The sequence below is a fragment of the Mus caroli genome, unplaced genomic scaffold, assembly GCF_978045245.1.
Source record: "Mus caroli unplaced genomic scaffold, Mus_caroli_1 scaffold_3, whole genome shotgun sequence".
In the NCBI taxonomy this organism is placed as follows: Eukaryota; Metazoa; Chordata; class Mammalia; order Rodentia; family Muridae; genus Mus; species Mus caroli.
In genome coordinates, this window is record NW_028227258.1 from 62,034,662 (window position 1) to 62,057,263 (window position 22,602).

Sequence of the window (22,602 nt, forward strand, 5' to 3'; positions counted from 1 at the left end):
TTTGAGACACAACAGTTGCAAAATTTTAAAAGAAACACACAGGCTTCCATTTTTATAGTAGTTTTGATTTCCACAGACCTATATTTTTCTTTTCTTTTTTTTAATATTTTTTATTACGTATTTTCCTCAATTACATTTCCAATGCTATCCCAAAAGTTCCCCATACCCTCCCCCCCAATTCCCTACACACCCATTCCCATGTTTTTTGACCCTGGCTTTCCCCTGTACTGGGGCATATAAAGTTTGCAAGTCCAATGGGCCTCTCTTTCCAGTGATGGCTGACTAGGCCATCTTTTGATACATATGCAGCTAGAGACAAGAGCTCCGGGGTACTGGTTAGTTCATAATGTTGTTCCACCTATAGGGTTGCAGATCCCTTTAGCTCCTTGGGTACTTTCTCTAGCTCCTCCATTGGGAGCCCTGTGATCCATCCAATAGCTGACTGTGAGCATCCACTTCTGTGTTTTCTAGGCCCCGGCATAGTCTCACAAGAGACAGCTATATCTGGTTCCTCTCAGAAAAATCTTGCTAGTGTATTCAATGGTGTCACCCGTTTGGAAGCTGATTATGGGATGGATCCATGGATATGGCAGTGTCTATATTGTCCCATTTTTTCGTCATAGCTCCAAATTTTGTCTCTGTAACTCCTTCCATGGGTTTTTTGTTCCCAATTCTAAGAAGGGGCACAGTGTCCACACTTTGGTCTTCATTCTTCTTGAGTTTCATGCGTTTAGGAAATTGTATCTTATATCTTGGGTATCCTAAGTTTTGGGCTAATATCCACTTATCAGTGAGTACATATTATATTTTTCATACAATTAAATTTTTGAGGGAATTATAAACTAATTAATCTGATTATTTTTATTTTTTATTTATTTATATTTATTTATTTATTTTTTTGGGGGGGGTTTCAAGACAGGGTTTCTCTGTGTAGTCGTGGCTGTCCTGGAACTCACTCTGTAGCATAGTAATGTTGTACTAGAATTATAACTTATAACATAAATTCTAATATACCAGATATTCTGAGATTTTTAAACCCTTGGAATATATACAAATACATATGATCAAATACAGGTCTTATGTACATGCAACTTGGGCTTGCAGAACCTTCTGAAATGCCAAAGTTAATAGTAAATCAAAAGGATTTAGGGTCTAGAGAGATGGCTCAGTGTTTAAGAGCACTGGATGCTCTTTGTGGGACCTGGGTTCAATTTACAGCACCAATAGCACAACTAACAATTGTCTGCAACTCCAGTTCTAGACAATACATCAATACACATAATACAAAAATGGATAAATCTTTTTAAAAATATAAAAAGAATTTAATTTTTAGTTTGTAAAATATAGAAAATGTTAAAGTATTTGGTAAAATTACATGACACAAAAATATCATGAGAACAGAAAAACACACACACACACAAATCACAAGAGGTGTCTAAAGCTGGATTGGCCACCTACACTGGAGAGGAGGCAGAGAAGTGTCACAGTTCTCCACTAAGATGAGATGTAAGAAACCTCAATATTTTGTTTTTTTTTTTTTTCCAGAACTGGAGATTGACTCTGTACTGGCTAGTTTTGTGTCAACTTACACAGGCTGGAGTTATCACAGAGAAAGGAGCTTTAGTTGGGGAAATGCCTCCACTAAATCCAGCTTTAAGGCATTTTCTCAATTAGTGATCGTGGTATGGGGGGAGATCCCCTTGTGGGTGGTGCCATGTCTGGGCTTGTCTTGGTTCTGTAAGAGAGCATTCTCAGCAAGTCAGGGGAAGCAAGCCAGTAAGGAACATCCCTCCATGGCCTCTGTATCAGCTCCTGCTTCCTGACCTGCTTGAGTTTCAGTCCTGACATCCTTTGGTGATTAACAGCAATGTGGAATGTGTAAGCTGAATAAACCCTTTCCTCCCCAACTTGCTTCTTGGTCATGATGTTTTGTCCAGGAATAGAAACCCTGATTAAGACAAATTGGTAACAGAAGTGGGGTATTCCTTTGACAACCTGACCATGTTTTGGGGAGGACTGTGGAAGGACTTTGGAACTTTGGGCTAGAAGACCCATTCAGTGTTAAGAGCGTTGTCAGATGTTAAGAGCTTGGAAGATAATGTTAAGGACAGATAAGACGATGGAGGCCTGGCTTGTGAAATTTCAGGTGGAAGATTAAAGACTCTTTTCAGGGCCATTGCTATTTTGATTGTGATTCTGTGGTTCTGGTTAGCTGGGGCTGAAGAATGAGCTGTAATTAACAAGATAACAGAACTACTAAAGTGAAAACTTTACATTACTGGGACTATTGATGCTGGTTAGCTGGAGCTAAGAAATTAATGGCGATTAAGAAGATAACAGCAACATTGAGGTAACATCTTCTGGGAAGTGTTTTCTGAAAGCACAGAGGCTGTGTTCCAGAAATATCAAAGGTTGTTCTTCTTGCTGAAGCAGGACTTGGTAATGTGTAAGAGTCACCCAGATGGTACTGGTTTTGTAGGCTTGAAGGGGTCATGAAGAGTGGCTGAGGCTTGGCACTATGAGAGGCCATGGAAGGCCATTGGTGAAGGTGCATCCTCAGTTGTAATTGATGGCCAAGGACTGAAGAGGTCATGCAGTGTTTTGGAGATGCCAGTACCATGAGATAACCACTAAGAACAGAGCAGCAGTGGAGTACAGACAGCTGGAGCCTAGAATACAAGCTGGTGCTACAAAGGACAGGGCTGGAGAAGTGACCCAAGCCCTTGAAGGAACCCAGAAGATCATGAGTTGGATCCCAGATGTTGGATAGTTGGAGATTAATTTTTGCTTTTGATTGTGACTGTGCCCTGCTATTTTTCCCTCTTGAACGAAGAAAGTATTTTAGTGGGAGCCCACATTTAAGATACTTTGAGTTTTAAAAAATATTGGACATTTTAAAGGGATTGAACTTTAGTGTACAAGACTGTGAGACTTTTAAAATAATTTAGATCTTGGGGATGAATAAGAAATTAAGGGTTGAGGATACTAGTAATGTGTTTATGTGTCAAGTTGACAAAGGATCAACTGTACTGGTTACTTTTGTGTCAACTTGACACAGGCTGGAGTTATCACAGAGAAACGAGCTTCAGTAGTGGAAATGCCTCCACTAAATCCAGCTGTAAAGCATATTCTCAATTAGTGATAGTTGGGGGGGGGATCCCCTTGTGGGTGGTGCCATCTCTGGGATGGTAGTCTTGGTTCTGTAAAAGAGCGTGCAGAGCAAGTCAGGGGAAGCAAGCCAGTAAGGAACATCCCTCCATGGCCTCTGCATCAGCTCCTGCTTCCTGACCTGCTTGAGTTTTAGTCCTGACATCCTTTGGTGATGAACAGCAATGTGGAAGTGCAAGCTGAATAAACCCTTTGCTCCCCAACTTCCTTCTTGGTCATGATGTTTGTGCAGGAATAGAAACTCTGACTAAAACAAACTCAAAGCAATTTTATTACTGGGGAAACCCCTCAAGTTGAAAATGAAGAATCTGCGATCCGAATACACAGCCAAAGTTCCCTGATATCTGTTCAATGTCTACAAAAGTCAACACTGTGTGATCTCATATGCAACTGTCCCAGAGGTCAAAGGGTTTATTTAGATGATGAAGACCAAAGGGTGACAATCCAGGAGACACATGAATGCCTTTTGGTTCAGCATGACTAAATAGTAGGTGCTGGTTAATGTTTCTGTACTCTGACACAAGTGGTTTGATTTTAGTCTATTAAGCATTACACAATTTGGTGAACATATTCCTAGTGAAAATTTACCTAATCCCATGTGTACAATGGACTTTACACCAGCATCCTTGAGAAACAAAGTAAGCTAAATAAAGATCAGACATGACCACATTGAAACACTTTGTAAAATTCAGGGAATACCTTCCAAGAATATGGGTTCTATAGATTGATCACAATAAACAACCTTATGGTGAGAGCATGAGGGGAGTTTCCAGTGTAGTATGAGGCCACAGAGACTTGCCAAAGCTCACCAAGCTGGAATGTACATCTGCTCCCAGCCTTCTGGGCATACAGCTCACTATGCATTCTTTTCCTTTAAGGAACCACTCTGCGTACATTCCAGGTTCCCCTAGTGCTTATCTGTGAGCATATTGTCCTCTGTGCCTCTTGCAAGGAGTCCTGTGCCTTTCTGAAACTCTTTTGCAGCTTTCTCAAAACATTTAGACAAGTAGTCCAAGTATTTTTATCATTCTGGGTCTTATCTGTCTCTTCTAATTTGGAAACACAATCATCTTTGGAGAAAACAAACAAACAACCACGACCTCTCCCTTTGCTCAGAGATACTTTCCTATTTTATAATTTTTCTTAGAGATACTTATAACACATGTCACATTTTCCTCTGTCTCATAAAACAAAATGCCAAGTAAATGTTAATTTTCTGTCTATTAATATTTAGTATTTTAACTTCCTTAGAAATTTCCTGGGCACTCTGTCTCAAGGCAAGCAGGAAGAAAGAAAGAAAGAAAGAAAGAAAGAAAGAAAGAAAGAAAGAAAGAAAGAAAGAAAGAAAGAAAGAAAGAAAGAAAGAGAGAGAGAGAGAGAAAGAGAGAGAGAGAGAGAGAGAGGGTGAGAGATGGTGAGGGAGGGAGAGAGAGATACAGAGAAAGAAAGACAGAAAGAAAGAGAGAGAGAGAGAGAGAGAGAGAGAAAGAAAGAAAGAAAGAAAGAAAGAAAGAAAGAAAGAAATAAAGAAAGAAAGAAAGAAAGAAAGAAAGAAAGAAAGAAAGAAAGGGAGAGAGAAGGAGGGAGGGAGAGAGAGAGACAGAGAGAGAGAGACACAGAGAGGGAGAGAGACAGAGACAGAGACGGAGACGGAGAGGGAGAGGGAGAGAGAGAGAGAGAGAGAGAGAGAGAGAGAGAGAGAGAGAGAGAGAGAGAGAGAGAGAATAACATAAGTACTCTGTCTTAGGTTATTCTTGCTCTCATGAAACACTGTGACCAAAAACAACATGGGAAGGGAAGGATTTATTTGACTTAAGCTTCCACATCAGTGGAGGAAATCATGACAGGAACTCTAAAAGGGCAGGAATGTAAAGGCAGGAGCTGATGCAGGTGGGAGTGAGGTAGGGAGAGGACACAGCTTACTGGCTTGATCTCAAAATTTGCTCAGCCTTCTTTCCTATGGATCACACACCATGGAACCTGCACTCCCATGTGGATCATAAATGATGAAAATACAGGCTTGCCTACAACACTATCATATAGAGGAATTTACCGATTTTAGGTTCCTTCCTTTCAGAAAGATGAAAGAGCACTGCCAGTGTCCTTTCTGTGTCAAGGACATACTTATGATAGACATTCCATACCCACCACCCCATGAGGTCACTTGAGCAAAGTAACTTTGTCTTCTGATTCTTAGGCAGGAAGGCAACACAGATGTTAAATGACTTCCCCAAGATGGGGCAACTCAAGTAAGGAAAAGAAGGCTTTGCGTTCAGGACGTCTACCAGTATCCTCTGTCCCTTAAAAGGATGGCGTGTGGGAGCTTCTCTATGTATGTGTTTCTACTGAAGATCACAGCATAACTTCACCTCCGTGATATGGCAGTTCAGAATAATTACCAAGTCCATGGTGTCTTGGGTAAAGTAGGAGATTTAGCTCTACCTCAAGAATCCAAGATGTTCCCTCCTGCTATCTCAGGACACCCAAAGAACTCATGTTTGTATCTACTGCAGAACCCAAGATGTTCCCCCCTGCTATCTCAGGACACCCAAAGAACTCATGTTTTTATGTACTGCACTCTGTATCTGGGCTCCAACTACCAGGTCACAGCCACTCTTTGATACAATCTTTATAATGTCAGCTGAAATGAGAGCAGATGAAAGAATATACAGAAAGAGAACCTCACCCTAGTATCTGCCTCCTTCCCAGAAGACTTTTCTTCATTGTGATGATAGAACACATAGATTCATATGTTTGGATGCTTGCTAATAAAGAGTGGCATTATTACAATGTGTGGCCTTGTTGGTGGAAGTGTGTCAAAGGTGGGCTTTGAGGTCCCATATACTCAAGTTATGCCTAGTGGGGAAGACAGTCTCCTTCTGCTGCCTGAGGATCAAGATTGTAGAACTCAAGGCTCTGCCAGTACCATGTTTGTCAGCATGTTGCCATAATAATAAAAGACCAACCCTCTAAAGCTGTAAGCCAACCCCAAATAAGTGTGTTCCTTCATGAGAGCTTCTCTGGTCATGGTGTCATGTCACTGCAATAGAAAACATGACTAAGAAACCTATCTTTTTCTACTTCAAGGACTTCTTGGGGATGACTGAGAGGAGAAAGGGGCACAGAGTAAACAAATCTAGCACAGGTTTTCGCCTGTCCCAAGAGGACAGCACTGGATTTCTACTTCTGCCTCTGTAAAGATATTCTTTTGCTGCATTGTAGATTCAGTTGACCTGTCTATATCACAAGAGTTGATCCAAACCAGCCCTGGCCTTAGAGTTCATAGAGAAGTAAGAATGTATTAGAAGGAGGCAGAGGGACATTAGGCCCTTCACTGGGCAGATGTGTGTCCTGAATCATGTCCCTGGGGCCATCTGTGGTTCCCCAACCTATGCCAGGGACATCAGAATGAATGCCTGATATCATGACATAGTTGGGAAAGGAAAGAGCAAACAAAGAAAATCATGTGCAAAATATTAAGTTAAAGCCAGTGTAGAGTATTTGTACAGGCTGCAAGGCACATGTTAATTTTGTGAGCTGATTTGTATGACATTGTGGTTGCCAGTATCATTCAGTAAATTTCAAAGGAACCTGAAAACATTGATGTATCCACTGCCATTGGCTTCAAGCCTACAGTGTGGTCCACTTGAGGTTGCCTCATTTACAAGGATCTATCTAATAAGAAATGCTCACCTAAACACTCATTTGAGTCCATTCTGGATTCTCTCACAGAGACTCCTATTGCTTCTCTGTAATAGGGCTAACACTTCATTTATGTACAGACCAGACACAGAAAATATCAAGACATATCAGGGCAAAGCTAAAAATGTCCATCTTTGTGTCCATAGTCTAGATCCTACTTATTGGAACTCCAGAGAACATAATCTGGTTAACATGTTGCTAATCCATATTTCTCTCATGTCTTCATATCTGGGCAGTTTATTACCCACCCTCTGACTACTGTTACAATTTCCCAAGGCAGGACTCTAGCTGTTTCTGATTCAAATCCACACATGATTTCCCCATTCCCTATCAATTAAATCCTGCTCTCCCTCCCTACATATCTGTGCTACCACTTGTCCAGTTGCTTTAATGCATGTAGGAATTTCCCATAACTCTTTGTTTATTTGCAAAACATAAATGGCACTTTACTGCTCAGGTGCATGTTCTACAAAGTGATGGGGTGGATATAGATGCTTCTTCCTTCCCTACAAATGCTACATTCTGATTTTTGAGTGTTTATGCTTCCTTCTGTAGAAAGGCCTCCCCCCAGTGTCTTCTTGCCATGACTGTCCTTGAAGACCTAATAACTGACACCTGTGTCAGGAAACTTCCATCCCATGCAGAAAGCTTCCCAATAACCTGCTTTCTGTCCACAGAGCTGCAGACAAAGGCCAAGGTGACAGTACTCAAGGGAGACATTCTGGATGCCCAGTGCCTGAAGAGAGCCTGCCAGGGCATGTCTGCTGTCATCCACACCGCTGCTGCTGTTGACCCCCTTGGTGCCTCTTCCAGACAGACCATCCTAGATGTCAATCTGAAAGGTACAGTACTCGAGGAAGATATGGAGCTAGTTGGAAAATGAAAACCATAAGACAGGTTGGGGAGGGAAGCACCTAGTTTGGAACATCTGGAGGAAGAGTTAGAACAGGTGGGTAAATGAGGATGTCCCAACAGGATTAGGAAAGAAAGAGAAGGGCCAACCATGGGATACCTGCTATGCTCTGAGTAGGTCAGATGCATCTGTACAACAGCCCAGGTTGCAGAACTCAGGACTCTTGTCCTCAGAGTTTAGAAAAAGAAACCAGGCAGAGAGATGAAGAGTGACACCAGGGGTAGTCAGTATGACTGAAAGATTATAAAGCCACACCCATGACACTCCAACTGCCAGGAAAATTCTCCTGCCTCTATACACCAAAATGGATTGACTCCATCTCCAAATATTTAATGTCTATCAGCCCACTGCATCTACGGAGCAGACACTGACCTTTTTCTCCCTAGAGAGCCTTGAATGCTGCTCTATATAACATACCTGGGGGAAAAGGAGCCTGTTTTCTTAACTGCAATTGAATTCAGATTTCCACATTATCATCTCTTCAGATAGTAATTACTTTATTCTTGAAGATCTGTACTAGGCAGAGCTTAGCATCTCTCCTCCTTAGATCCCCATCCCTTAATGCTTAATGCCTCAGAATGTAGGTTCCATTTGACTTTAAATTAAAATTTTTACCATATAAAATAACCGCACTGAATCCTGAATTCAGTCTTTATAGCACCACTATATTCCAAGATCCTTCCTTCCATGTATCCTCTCTGGAACCTCCAAAGAAAGTAACTAGTTTTTGTTTTTGTTTTTCTAAATCAACTAATCATTTCAGCATGCACATAGCCACACTACAAGGATCCCTTTTAGTTCTGCATAACTACCACTGTCTCATCCTCCCTGTAGGGTGGTGCTATAGGAAATCATGTTCCATCTCTGTATTAATTCTGACTTCATGAGGAAAATACACCAGCCTTAGATATCTAATGATGAGAGTACACTGCATCCCCATATATAGTGGTACACATCTGTAATCCTAGCATTCAGGACTCTGAATCAGAACAATCCTGCCTTCAAGCTCAGTCTGGACTCTATACTAGGTCTCCATATGGAAAATAAAATACAGTAAAAATACGTATTGCCCATATACTATGGACAATACACCAGAGTGGATCTGATGATAATTCTGATAATTTAAAACCCCACTGTTCTATAATCTAGTAAAATGCATGATGATTAGTAACTCTTTGCTTTCATTTGGTGAGGGAGTCCTTTTTAAATAAATTTTTATGGTTTCTGGGAATCAAACAAAGGCTCAATCACTGAGCATTATACCCTATCTAATGTATTGACTTCACTTTTTAAAAAACATAAAGGAACACCTTTCCAGAAGAAAAATCTAGAGACATATTTTCCAAGTTAAAAAGGCAGCTTAGTTGTTGTCAGCTTGACACACAGTAGTCACCAGGAAAGAAGGAACTTCTACTGAGGAATGGCTCCATCCGATTTGCCTGTGGGTGCTTCTGTGGGTTATTTTCTTGGTTACTGATGGATATGAGAGGGCTGGCTGGAAGGGATATGAGACTGCCCACTTGGCTGTGTCAAGGCTACATAAGAGGTTCTGGGTTATATTATGTAAACAACTTAAGCAATCATCAGATGCAAGGTAATAGCATTGAAACTTCTGCCTTTGTTCTAAACAGTGACTTTACTCAGTAATTTTGACATATGAGCCCTACAAACCCTTCCTTCCTCCAAGTTCCTTTGGACATGGTGTTAAACAGAGCAATAGAAAGTAAATTAGGACAATGTCTCAGTGGTAGTTGTCTGACATGTGAAAGAGCCTAGGTTAAAGCCCTAGCATTTAAAAAAAAAAAAAAAAGGTACAAAAAAACACATGGATATTCAGAGAGAAAGACAGACAAAGAGCCTTGTAAATTAAGAAACCTCAATTTGTAAATCTGGAATTCTCTCCTTTCCAGAATATACATGTCACCTCTATTAATTTCAGAGTGAATATTTCCTATAGAATAGTAGGTTTGAGTCACTATCAGGTGGTAATACATTTAGCCTCTATTGGCCCTTTCATAGAAGTTGGGATGGATACCAGTCTGACCCCATTGCCACAGTGGCCCTTTGGCTTATTTCCTAGCAATGATTGTGAGCTTCCTATGAGCAGGTACTCAGCTCCTACTGGATGCTTGTGTGGAAGCCAGCGTGACAACATTCATCTACAGCAGCTCAGTGCTTGTGGCTGGACCAAATACCTACAAGGAGATCCTCCTGAATTGCCATGAGGAGGAGCATCATGAAAGCACATGGCCTGATCCATACCCATACAGCAAAAAGATGGCTGAGAAGGCAGTGCTGGCAACAAATGGGACACTCCTGAAAAGTGGTGGCACTTTGCATACTTGTGCCTTAAAACTCCCTTTCATCTATGGGGAAGAATGCCAAGTCACTTCAACCATTGTGAAAACAGCACTGAAGAACAACAGCATAATTAAGAATACTGCCACATTTTCCAAAGCCAACCCAGTGTATGTGGGCAATGCAGCCTGGGCTCACATTCTGGCTGCCAGAAGCCTACTGGACCCCAAGAAGTCCCCAAGCATCCAAGGAGAGTTCTATTATATCTCAGATGACACCCCTCACCAAAGCTATGATGATTTAAACTACACCCTGAGCAAGGAGTGGGGCCTATGCCTTGATTCCAGCTGGAGCCTTCCTCTGCCCCTGCTCTACTGGCTTGCCTTCCTGCTGGAAACTGTGAGCTTCCTGCTACGTCCAGTCTACAAATATAGGCCACCCTTTAACCGCCTCTTGATCACAATACTAAATGGCATGTTTACCATTTCCTATAAGAAAGCTCAGCGCGATCTGGGCTATGAGCCACTTGTCAGCTGGGAGGAAGCCAAGCATAAAACCTCAGACTGGATCGGAACACTAGTGAAGCAGCACAGGGAGACACTACACAATAAGTCACAGTGATATGTGGAGGGCGAGGACATGGCCCTGGGTGTTATCAGGTTCTCCAGAGAGGGACTTAGAAACAACTCAACTCTTAACAATTCCATTTTATGCACTGCCCAACTTGTTTTTGTGTCACCAGGAACCTTGCAGTCCTAAGCACTTGCCCAGTAATGCACAGGCTGTTGTGACTCAGATGCTGTGACCCAAGAATCTGTGGCTGGTACTGAATTGCCTAGAACCTCTTGTAGGATAGAATTTCATCAGGACTTCCACATCTCCCTTCCATGTACCAAAGCATTGCTTGTCTTGGAACATTTTGATACCTTTGTGAAGCTCAAAGAACAATAAAATGTTTTAATGCTTAATGTGGAAAAGGTGTGTGTTTGGTCACTCCAGTGGCCAACTTTCTTTTCTATATCCAGTTAAGTCCATAGTCAGTGTTGGTGAACCTGACTCCTACTTAGTTGGGCACAAGCCTGGGACAACCATCTAATCTAGGGTGCTTCAGTTCAGCATTGCCAGATCACACACTGAATCTTGCTCCTTGTCTTAGGAAATTAAAACTCGCCTCCCTCTGAGTGGTTGAGCTCACACTGGTTGTAGGGGGTGGGAGCAGGGTACAGCACAACCCTAGAGCATAGTCTATACCTCTAGGGCAAGTCTACCTCCTTTTTAACAACAAGACTTTCTAGAACCAAAAGAAGCCTTGAGAAGTACCCAGCAGGTCATGGGCACCATAACAAACAGCCCCAGGCTGAAGGAATGATCTGAGAGTCTCCTTAAAATGAACATTCCCCCCACCCCGAAAACGTATTTACTATTGAGCCATAGTGTGAAAATCTACTATCCGTGGCTCTAAATGCAAATGCCTGCCCCTCTTGTTTCTTCCATTTCCCATCTTCTTTCTCCTTTTTTCCTTCTATTGACTTAGCCTCTTTCACTGTTCCTCTCTCTCTCTCTTTCTCTCTCTCTCTCTCTCTCTCTCTCTCTCTCTCTCTCTCTCTCTCTCTTCTCACCCAGTATCTATTGGCAGAGGAAGCCAGTCAAGATAGATTTGAGGTCTTTCATGATAATGGAGTTGGTAGCTTACCTCAACTCACACATCTGAAAGAAGCCCAGTCTATTCCACCAGACAGTCCCAAACTGAACGAGGTGTGGGGGCACCATGTAGAGGGAACAAAACTACATGTCTTTTGTAACACCTGGGAAGGCAGATTGGAGCCTCAATTTCTACCCCTCCCATTTCTATCTGTCTGTCTGTCTTTCTGCCTGTCAATCCATCAATCCATCCATTATCTATCTGTCTGCTTATGTGTATATGGGTGTTTTGACAGAATATATGTCTGTGCACTTAGTAGATACATATCTGTTACCCTCAGAGGGCAGAAGAGAGTTTCAGATTCCATGGAACTGGTTTACAGGCAGTTAAGTCACCTGCCTGTCATATGATATCATAGACAGAAATAAAATCTCACCCAACATCAAAATGTCTTTCTTACCCCATATTAAGTACTGTTTATGGGATGTAATGTGTATAGATTAAAACTGAGCTCCCATACCACAGTCAGGAGGCTACCCATGCTGAAGTTCTATACAGCAAACCAAACCTAACAGTCCTGATCACTACAATAGACAGAGTAGGCAGAGAGAGGGGGGGGGGGAGGGGGAGGGGGAGGGAGAGAGGGAGAGGGAGAGAGAGAGGGAGAGGGAGAGGGAGAGGGAGAGAGAGAGGGAGAGGGAGAGGGAGAGGGAGAGGGAGAGGGAGAGGGAGAGGGAGAGGGAGAGGGAGAGGGAGAGGGAGAGGGAGAGGGAGAGGGAGAGGGAGAGGGAGAGGGAGAGAGAGAGAGAGAGAGAGAGAGAGAGAGAGAGAGAGAGAGAGAGAATGTTCTATGCTATAAAAGGAGGAGTTACCTGTTTCTGGAAATAAAAGTAAATTTCAAGGGAGATCTCTAACCACAGATTGTTATACATTTGTGTTTTGACTCCTGCATCCATAAATTCTTTGTGTTGGACAGTCAGTGAAGATATACCTGCAGCATGCTCTCTGTAAGGGGAAGGGAAAATCTTCAGGAATCACCTGCAAGGGCTCAAGTAGAGCTCACCACTGGACATCCAGGTTGTGAGCAGCTGACAGCTGCAGCATATACAACCCAGGCACCTTGCAAAGAGTGAGCATCCATCTGCCCTGGGGAAACTGAACACCTTCCCCAAGCCTGTTCTCTTAGCTCAGAAGAAAATGGGACTGTTGGGGAATGAATGGATCTTCCATCTTGATATTTAGCCTACTTGAAATCCCTTCTTGATCCACTGAGCCAGTTTCTCAGAGGAAAGCAGCCTCCCAAGGTCTAGCAAAGGTGAGTGGAAAGAAAGGAGACTGAACTGGTTTGTGTATGTGGCTCGATAAGGCCTTAGAATGCTTTGGATAACAAAGGTCTCCTTCCTTAATCAACCTGGGCACAGTGGTTGGTGGCAGTTAGGGTGCCAACACACACAACACACGAGTCACTACAGGCAAATTGTCACAAGGGGGCAGTAAAGGACCAGAAAGAATGGCAGCAGCCCAGTTCAAAGTAAGCCTTTTTTCCTTTCCCCTGCATTCTGTGGTCTTTGAGTAAGGGAAGTGCTCACACATGGGTATAAGTGTGATGTACCTATGGGTAAAGATAAGGGAACTGAACAGAAGGTGTATGCGAAAGCTCAGATGACAGGAGGAACTTGAGAAGCAGAGCCAGGTGAGTCCATGCAGGAAGGGCAGCCTGAGGCTGCTGCAAAGGGGGTCAGTGTGCAGGTGGGGAAGGAGGAGAGCCAGGGCTATGAAAAGGCCAAGATACCATTTCAGCAAGGTTTTCTGAGAGTCATGAGGTGTCTCAGGTGCCAGACAGAACTGGACCCTAGATAGGGGTGGCCTATGGGAACCTAGGAGATCCAAAAACTGGAGTGATTAAATGCCATCTTCTGGAGAGTGGCAGGATACCAAAGGCTTGATCTTTGATCTTCAAATCCAGGAGTGTGTGCTTTAGGCAGTAGAATGAGTGTAGCTCAAGGAAGAGAATGAGTGAGTGAGTGAGTGAGTGAGTGAGTGAGTGAGTGAGTGAGTACTGCTGTTCACATGGGTGTGAAATCCTTAACAAGATGTGGGAGGTTACATTGATATATCTGTCTCCCGTTGAAATGAGTCCTAAGTTTATACCTCATCAAAATCAGAACTTTCAGAAACCTTGGTATGAGCTTTGATTTTAAAGAAACATGATCTGATGGGAAAAAATATCCAGGCAGTGGTGGCACATGCCTTTAATCTCAGCACTTGAAAGACAGAGACAGAGAACTCTTTATAACTCGCCTGGTCTACAAGGTGAGTGCCAAGACAACCAGGCCAACTTAGAGAAAACCTGTCTCAGAAAAAGGGGAGGAGGAGGAGGAGGAGGAGGAGGAGGAGGAGGAGGAGGAGGAGGGTAAGAAGAGGAGAAGTTGGAGTAGTGATATGAAAACTAAGAAAATGTATGTTATGCTGAACCTGGGGCCTCCTGCCTGTTGTCCATCTCTGACTCAGACTTATGGTTTATTACAGACATGTGACATCTCATAGGGGCTCTAGACAGGATGTTGCATAGAGTTGAGGGAAAGGTCAAGACCTAAGGATGTCTTATTCTCCCTGGAGTAGAGAAGTGAGTAGTGCATGAGTCAGGAGCTGGAACCCAGGCCCTACTCACTATGTTATGGAAGGCAGTGAGTACTGAGCTTCAGCTTCCTGGAAAGCCTTCTGGAGCAAATGGAGTAAATGAGATGTGCACATCTATTCTTAATCAAGATAGGAAAAACATGAGACAGAAGAAAGCTTTAGGGAGCAGATGTAGCAAGCAGGTCCCATGGATATGTTTGCTGCTCTCAGCTCTTTGTTGCATTTGTGGTGTAACCAGCCTCTTAAGTCCCTACCTTGATTTCCACAGAATGGTGGACTGTAACCTGAGATTGCTCATAGAACAAATAAACTCTTTTCTCCTGAAACTGCTCCCGGTCAGGGCATTTGTCACAGCAACAGAAATGAAGCTAGGATCTAAGCATCCAGTCCCATCCCCTGGAAGTCCTAATCCTGCCTACTCTCCCTCCTCTCTGTCAGCTTAGCTTTGCTGCAGTCATCAACATTCCTTGCTCAAGTCTCCACCCCCCACCAAGGCCTTACTGCCTAGATAGGCATTCATGACATCCTTATCCCATCCCTGGATCACTCAGTTGGATGGTTCATCAATACATTGAAACTTGAAGCTTCCTACACACACTGGGCAAGGCTGGACACAGTATCCCTTCTACTTACAAGGTTCCATCTGGCCTAATAGCCCATCCTCTCATTTCCACCACCTGCTAGAAGGTCTCCTTTCACTGCCCTCTATCTTGTGAATATCTAATTACATTGCCTGTGTTGATTCCTTTATCCCACTCCTCCTCTACAAAGCCCTGTGCTGAGGGTAAAGTCAGCATAAGTGCAAGGTGTGTGCGTGTATGTGTATGTGTGTGTGTGTGTGTGTGTGTGTGTGTGTGTGTGTCCCAAATCATATGCATGCAACCAATGCTTGACAAAGATGGCATACAAGAAGGAAGGGAAGGGAGGAGAGAAGAGGAAAGAGGGTGGGAGAGAGGGGAGGGCAGGAAGCAAGGAAAGATGAGGGAGGAAGGAAAACAAATTAAAAAAAAAATGAACAGAGACAATAAGATATAACAAAAAGCCACTGGAGGAGGCAAATGAAGGAAGGAGAGGGAAACAGACAGTTCTGGGTGACAATGGAAAATATGACTTCAACAAAAGTGATTTCAACTTTTCCCTGATTCTGAAGAAGTCATCATTGTGAGAATAGGAGTAAGGAGACTGCACTGGAGGCCTGTTGGGAAGAAGTACTCATTCATACAGTTACCTGTAAAGGGGAGAGGGAGGGAGAGTGCAGGAGAGAGGTAGGGGGTAGGAGGGAGGAGACAGGAGAGGGAGGGAGGAGAGAGGGTGCAGAAGGGAAGGAGGGGACAGGAGGGAGGTAGGGGGCAGGAGGGTAGGGACAGGAGGGAGGGAGGGAGAGGGGGGAAGGAGGGGGTAGAAGGGAGAGAGCAGGAGAGAGGAAGGGGGCAGGAGGGAGCAGGCAGGAGGGAGGGGGCAGGAGGGAGGTACAGGAGGGAGGGAGAAGGCAAGAGGGAGGGAAGGTAGAAGTCAGTGACTCTGAAAGGGGAGCAGCAGCTGCTCAGGTTAATGTTCCATGCTGGGTCAGGCTTGGTGACAAAGACAGCTCTGTTTTCCCTTTGGCTTCCCATGGCCTTGCTGAGCAGGGAAAGCCTCTGGGTTATCTGAACAAGGTGACTGTGCATGTCAAAGGATAAGGTGATAAATTCTCATAATTCCATTTCTGCCTTGAAGATCTCTTTCCTGGCAACTGAGTTGGTAATTTTATGTGGCTAGGACCACACCAGCTAGGACATTTCAGCAAAAGTTTAGTCTAGCTGGTGAGTTCCCTTGGGTGTTCTCAGCCACCACTTAGATACATTATTCTGCACAGGAAACTTTGTTATGGGATTCCAGGGTGAATATCATACTCTTCCCTTCTCAGTAACTATTTTTTCTTGGATCTTTCTTCAAACTCACCACCATTCCCACACTGTTGGAGACCAGCACTGAAGGAGAAAACGTTGCCAGTAGTCCAAAGGCACATTAGACTCAATGCTGTGCAGAGTCACTAATAAGAATGTGCAAACTATTTATACCTCAGTTATGAACCAATTTAGGGTGATCTGGGATCTACCTAATGTCCTCATGCAAGAGTCAGCACCTTCAGGAGATGCAAGTATACATAAGCTTAAGCCCTAGGGAGACCACATCATGAGTGAGCTTATGGGTAGTGAGTTTGCCTTGACCTACTTGAAAACATGCTCTGGGCCTTTCAACTTAGCAAAAGAGTGTACGTTCTTCTTGTGGTTGTTGTTGTTGTTCTTGTTGTTGTTGTTTCAGAAGCCCACAGTTGAGAAGCTTTGGAGATTTTAAGGAGTTGGACATTTTCAAAACGTTTTAATTTCTTAAAGTCTTTAAAATTATACTGTTTTATGTTGTGACATTAACACACTATTGGAAACAAACAAGAAGGAAAATACTGTTTTAATTGTTTTAAATGCATTTATGTATCAAGGACAAGAGATGAATTGTGCTGGTTAGGTATTTTGGTTTTTTGTTTCTTTGTTTGTTTGTTTTGATTTTTTCTATTTGACACAAGGTAGAGTCACCTGAGAAGTGGGAACTTTGACTGAAAAAAAATGCCTGTAAAAGATTGGCCAGTGGGCAAGTCTGTGGGACAGTTTTTTGATTAATGATCGATGGGTAAGAGACCAGCTCACTATGGTTGGTGCCATCCTAGGGCAGGTAGTACTGAGTCAAAAAGACACGCAGAGCAAGCCCCAAGGAGCAAGCCAGTAAGCAACATTCCTCCATGGCCAGCCTCTGCTTCAGTTCCCACCTCTAGGTTTTTACCCTGATTTCCTTTCATGATGAGCTGTGATTAAAGCAAGGAAGTCATGTAAAACCTCTCCTCCCCAAGTTGTATTTGGCCTGGTCATGGTGTTTTATCACAAACACAGAAAGCAAGTTAGGACATACATGTGTGCATACATACATATACTGATTAAGCAAATAAGTGGTTTTGAATCAGTGTCTTACTACTTAGACCAGGTTAGTCTCACATTAGCATTCATCCCTTAGCAGCCTCTTGTACCATGCTAACTGCACCCCCTCTAGATTGTACTTTTAAAAGTGTGATAAGAGATATTTTAGGATTATGGTCCTTGTGATTTCTGCCACAATTATTCAACTGTGCATGAACATCTCTGCAGTCAGTTTGTGTGGATAGTGTAGGTGAAACTGCATTCCAGTAAAATTTCACTTACGGAGAGTCAAGTGTATGACACATAATAAAGAAGGATGATATGATAAAATACTGGTAGGGATTTAATGACAAATAGCTCATATTGGTTGCTGGATGCCAGGATTCTGTTCAAGGAACCTGAAACATGAAAACAGGGCAGTAGTCAAATAAACAAGCACACTCACAGAATCTGGTACTCTTGGGATCATCAAATTATGTACTATTTTATGAAACAGATGTAAAATAGCACTAAAATGGAAAGTGTGCACAAGCTGGGCAGTGGTGCCCATGCTTTAATCCCAGCACTTGGGAGGCATAGGAACGCAGATTTCTGAGTTCAAGGCAAGCCTGGGATATATAGTGAGTTCTAGGACAGCCAGGACTACACACAGAAACCCTGGCTTGAAAAACCAAAAAATAAAGTGTGCACAAACATCAGAAACATAGTTCAGATTGTCTATGAACATTGGGATAGATAGATAGATAGATAGATAGATAGATAGATAGATAGATATTATTTTTCACATATATGTACAGTTACTAGACTGTAAAAGAGACCATGTGGCTCAAAGGATTAAGTGCTCACCTTCTCCTGCCTCAGAACTAAGTCATTTAAGCTCATAAGCTTCTTCGAGTTTTGCTTATTAAAGACAGCAAAAATAGCTAGCTTTTGACCACAATCCCCCAGGAAATAAATAGAACAAATGTCTCCAACTCAGTAATAAGTTGGATCAAGGAATCTTTAATATTTCAAGCATGAAGCACAGTTACAAGAGTATCCTGAAGAAACATGATTTTTCTAGAATAGTGGACAAGAAATAACCACCAAACCCACTCTCTAAAGCTGCTGTTCTGTAAAACATTTGATAATGGTTATCCTATGTGTAGTAATGGCATCAAAAGGTAAAAAAAAATGCACATAAATTGGTTAAAAAAATATATGAAGAGCCTTCTAGTTGGTGGTCACCTTGGGTGCAAATTCAGTGGACAGTTCCCAGAGGAGTCTTCACACCACAGGCACTCTAGCACACCCAAGATCGTAGAATCACTGGTAAGTGGAAAGCAACATCTGTTCCAAACCAATTGTAATGGGCCTGTGCCAGCAGCAGGGATGCAGAAAACATGCCTGTGCAGGGGCTCAGGTCCCTTCTGGTCAGTACCAGCTCCAGGACACCTTGGGCATGAACTCAGCAGACAGTCCCACAGTCCCCAGAGGACTCTCCATACTGCAGGTGCCCCAGCACAACCAGAATCTTAGGATCACTGTTCCAAACCAATCGTGACTGGCTTATGACAGCAGGAGCAAGGAAATTGGAGCCCAGCCTGACCAGCAGCTTGGGTTCCTTCTGGTCAGTGCTGGTATACCTTGGTTTCAAACGCACCGGACAGCCCCATAGTCACCAGAGGAGACATCACTTCCAGGTGCTGTAACACACCCAGTATCTTAGGATTCCTGGATACCTGGATAACAGGAGCTTGGTCACACAAGAATCTCATGGGCTCAGAGGAAGCTTGAATGCAAAGAATTCCAACACATCCAAAATCTCAGGTTCACAGAATCACAGAATCACAGCATCACAGAGAAAGCTGGACTATGAGAAGTTCTGAATCAACCAGGATAACAGGAAGGAGAAGCTCCAATCAGATATATTGAGGGCAGCAAGCACTTGAGATAATCAGATGGCAGGAGGCAAGCATAAGAACAGAAGCAAATGAAACTAAGTTTATTTGGCACATCAGAACAAAACTCTCCCACCATAGCAAGTCCTGGATACACCATCACACCAGAAAAGTAAGATATGGATCTAAAGTCACTTCTCATGATGATGATGGAGGACATTAAGAAGGAAATAAATAACTCCCTTAAAGAAATACAGGAAAACACTACCAAACAAGTGAAAGAGTTAAACAAAACCATCCAGGATCAAAAAATGGAAGTAGAAACAATAAAGAAATCACAAAGGGAGACCACTCTGAAGATAGAAAACCTAGAAAATAAGACAGGAGCCAATGATGCAAGCATCACCAACAGAATACAAGAGATAGAAGAAAGAATCTCAGGTGCAGAAGATACCATAGAATACATTGGCACAACAATCAAAGAAAATATGAAATGCAAAAAGATCATAACACAAAACACCCAGGAAATCCAGGGCACAATAAGAAGACCAAACTTAAGTATCGACGAGAAGGGAGATTTCCAACTTAAAGAGCCAGTAAATATCTTCAACAAAATCATAGAAGAAAACTTCCCTAACCTAAAGAAAGAGACGCCCATGAACATACAAGAAGCCTACAGAACTCCAAATAGACTAGACAAGAAAAGAAATTTCTCCCATCACATAATAATCAAAACACCAAATGCACAAAACAAAGAAAGAATATTAAAACCAGTAAAGGAAAAAGGTCAGGTAACATATAAAGTCAGACCCATCAGAATTACACCTGATTTCTCCCAAGAGACTACGAAAGCCAGAAGATTGTGGACTAATGTCATACAGGTCGTAAGAAACTGTAAATGCCAGCCCAGGCTACTATACCCAGCAAAACTCTCAATTACTAAAGATGGAGAAACTAAGATATTCCATGACAAAACGAAATTTACACAATATCTTTCCACAAATCTAGCCCTTCAAAGGATAATAAAGGGAAAACTCCAACACAATGAGGGAAAGTAAGCTTGAGAAACAGCAAGAAAGTAATTTTTCAACAAACCTAAAGAAGATAGCCACATGAACAGAATTCCAACTCTAACAACAAAAATAACAGGGAACAACAATGACTTTTCTTTAATATCTCTTAATATCAATGGAAAATTCTCCATTAAAAAGACATAGGCTAATAGAACGGTTACAGAAACAGGATCCAACTTTTTGCTGCATACAGAAAACCCAACTCAGGGACAAAGACAGAGATTACCTTAGAGTAAAAGGCTGGAAAACAATTTTCCAAGAAAAAGGTCCAAAGAAACAAACTGGAGTAGCCATTCGAATATTGAATAAAACCGAATTTCAACCTAACGTTCTCAAAAAAGATAAGTAAGGCACTTCTCACTCATCAAAGTTAATATTTACCAAGATGAACTCTCAATTCTGACGATCACATCTATGCTCCAAATGTAAGGGTATCCACATTCATTAAAGAAACTTTGCTAAAACTCAAAACACACATTACACCTCATACAATAAGAGTGGGAAAATTCAACACACCACTCTCATCAATCGACAGATTCTAGAAACAGAAATTAAATAGAGGCACAGTGAAACTAACAGAGGTTATGAAACACGTGGATTTAACAGATATTTATAGAACATTTGATCCTAAAACAAAAGGATACACCTTCTTCCCAGAAGCTCATGGTTCCTTCTCCAAAATTGACCATATAATTGGTCACAAAAAAGGCCTCAACAAATAAAAAATATTGAAATTAACCCATGCATCCTATCAAATCTCCATGGACTAAGGCTGATCTTCAATAACAACATAAATAATAGAAAACAAACACTCACATGGAAGATGAATAACACTCTACTCAATGATATCTTGGTCAAGGAAAAATATATATAAAGAAATTAAAGACCCAGAAATGAACCTACATACCGATAGTCACTTGATCTTTGACTAGGGAGCTAAAAACCATCCAGTGGAAAAAAGACAGTATTTTCAACAAATGGTGCTGTCAGAAGTGGCAGTTATCATGTAGAAGAATGTGAATTGATCCATTCTTATCTTCTTGTACAAAGCTCAAGACTAAGTGGATCAAAGAACTCCACAAAAAAACAGAGCCACTAAAATTTTTAGAAGAGAAAGTGGGGGAAAGCCTGAAAGATATGGGCACAGGGGAAAAATTCCTGAACAGAAGAGCAGTGGCTTATACTGTAAGATCAAGAATCTACAAATGGGACCTCGTAAAATTGCAAAGCTTCTGTAAGGCAAATATACTGTCAATAAGACAAAAAGGACACCAACAGAGTAGGAAAGTATTTTTACCAATCCTAAAACTGATAGGGGACTAATATCCAATATATACAAAGAGCTCAAGAAGCTGGACTCCAGATTCAAATAACTCCATTAAAAATGGGGTACAGAGCTAAACAAAGAATTCTCAACCGAGGAATACAGAAGGGCAGAGAAGTACTTGAAAAAAAAATGTTCAACATCCTTAATCATCAGGGAAATGTAAATCAAAACAACCCTGAGACTACACCTCACATCAGTCAGGATGGCTAAGATCAAAAATTCACTTGACAGCAGATGCTGGTGAGGATGTGGAGAAAGAAGAACACTCCTTCATTGCTGGTGGGATTGCAAACTTGTACAACCACTCTGAAAATCAGTCTGGTGGTTCCTCAGAAAATTGGACATAGTACTACCAGAAGATCCAGCAATACCTCTCCTGGGCATATACCAAGAAGATGTTCCAACTGGTAATAAGGAAACTTGCCTCACTATATTCATAGCAGCCCTATTTATAATAGCCAGAAGCTGGAAAGAACCTAGATGTCCCTCAACAGAGGAATGGATACAGAAAATGTGGTACATTTATACAATGGAGTACTACTCAGCTAGTAAAAACAATGAATTTATGAAATTCTTAGGCAAATGGATGTATCTGGACGATATCATCCTGAGTGAGGTAACCCAATCATAAAAGAAGTCACTTGATATACACTCACTGATAAATGGATATTGGCCCAGAAACTTAGAACACCCAAGATATAATTTGCAAAACTCAAGAAAATCAAGAAGGAAGACCAATGTGTGGATACTTTATTCCTCCTTAGAATAGAGAACAAAATACCCATGGAAGGAGTTACAGAGACAAAGTTTGGAGCAAAGATGAAAGGATGGACCATCCAGAGTCTACTTCACCTGGGGACCCATCCCATAATCAGCCACCAAACGCAGACACTAATTCATATGCCAGCAAGATTTTGTTGAAAGGACCCTGATATAGCTGTCTCTTGTGAGTCTATGCTAGTGCCTGGCAAAAACAGAAGTGGATACTCACAGTTATCTATTGGATGGAAC

The 22,602-nt window shown here is 42.1% G+C and overlaps 1 protein-coding gene across 2 annotated transcripts in view; it reads left to right on the forward strand.

The window, feature by feature from the left end:
- LOC147005487 (NADPH-dependent 3-keto-steroid reductase Hsd3b5-like) overlaps positions 1-22,602 on the forward strand; it is a 47,536-nt gene that overhangs the window by 9,177 nt on the left and 15,757 nt on the right. Inside the window, exons 3-4 of one of the 2 annotated variants that reach the window (XM_085835622.1) lie at positions 7,548-7,712; positions 9,891-11,058. In XM_085835622.1, the coding sequence (XP_085691748.1) occupies positions 7,548-7,712; positions 9,891-10,702 (977 nt within the window). In that variant the 3' untranslated portion in view covers positions 10,703-11,058. Of the gene's footprint in view, positions 1-7,547; positions 7,713-9,890; positions 11,059-22,602 lie in introns of those variants that run through there. The other variant, XM_085835623.1, reaches the window with a different exon arrangement.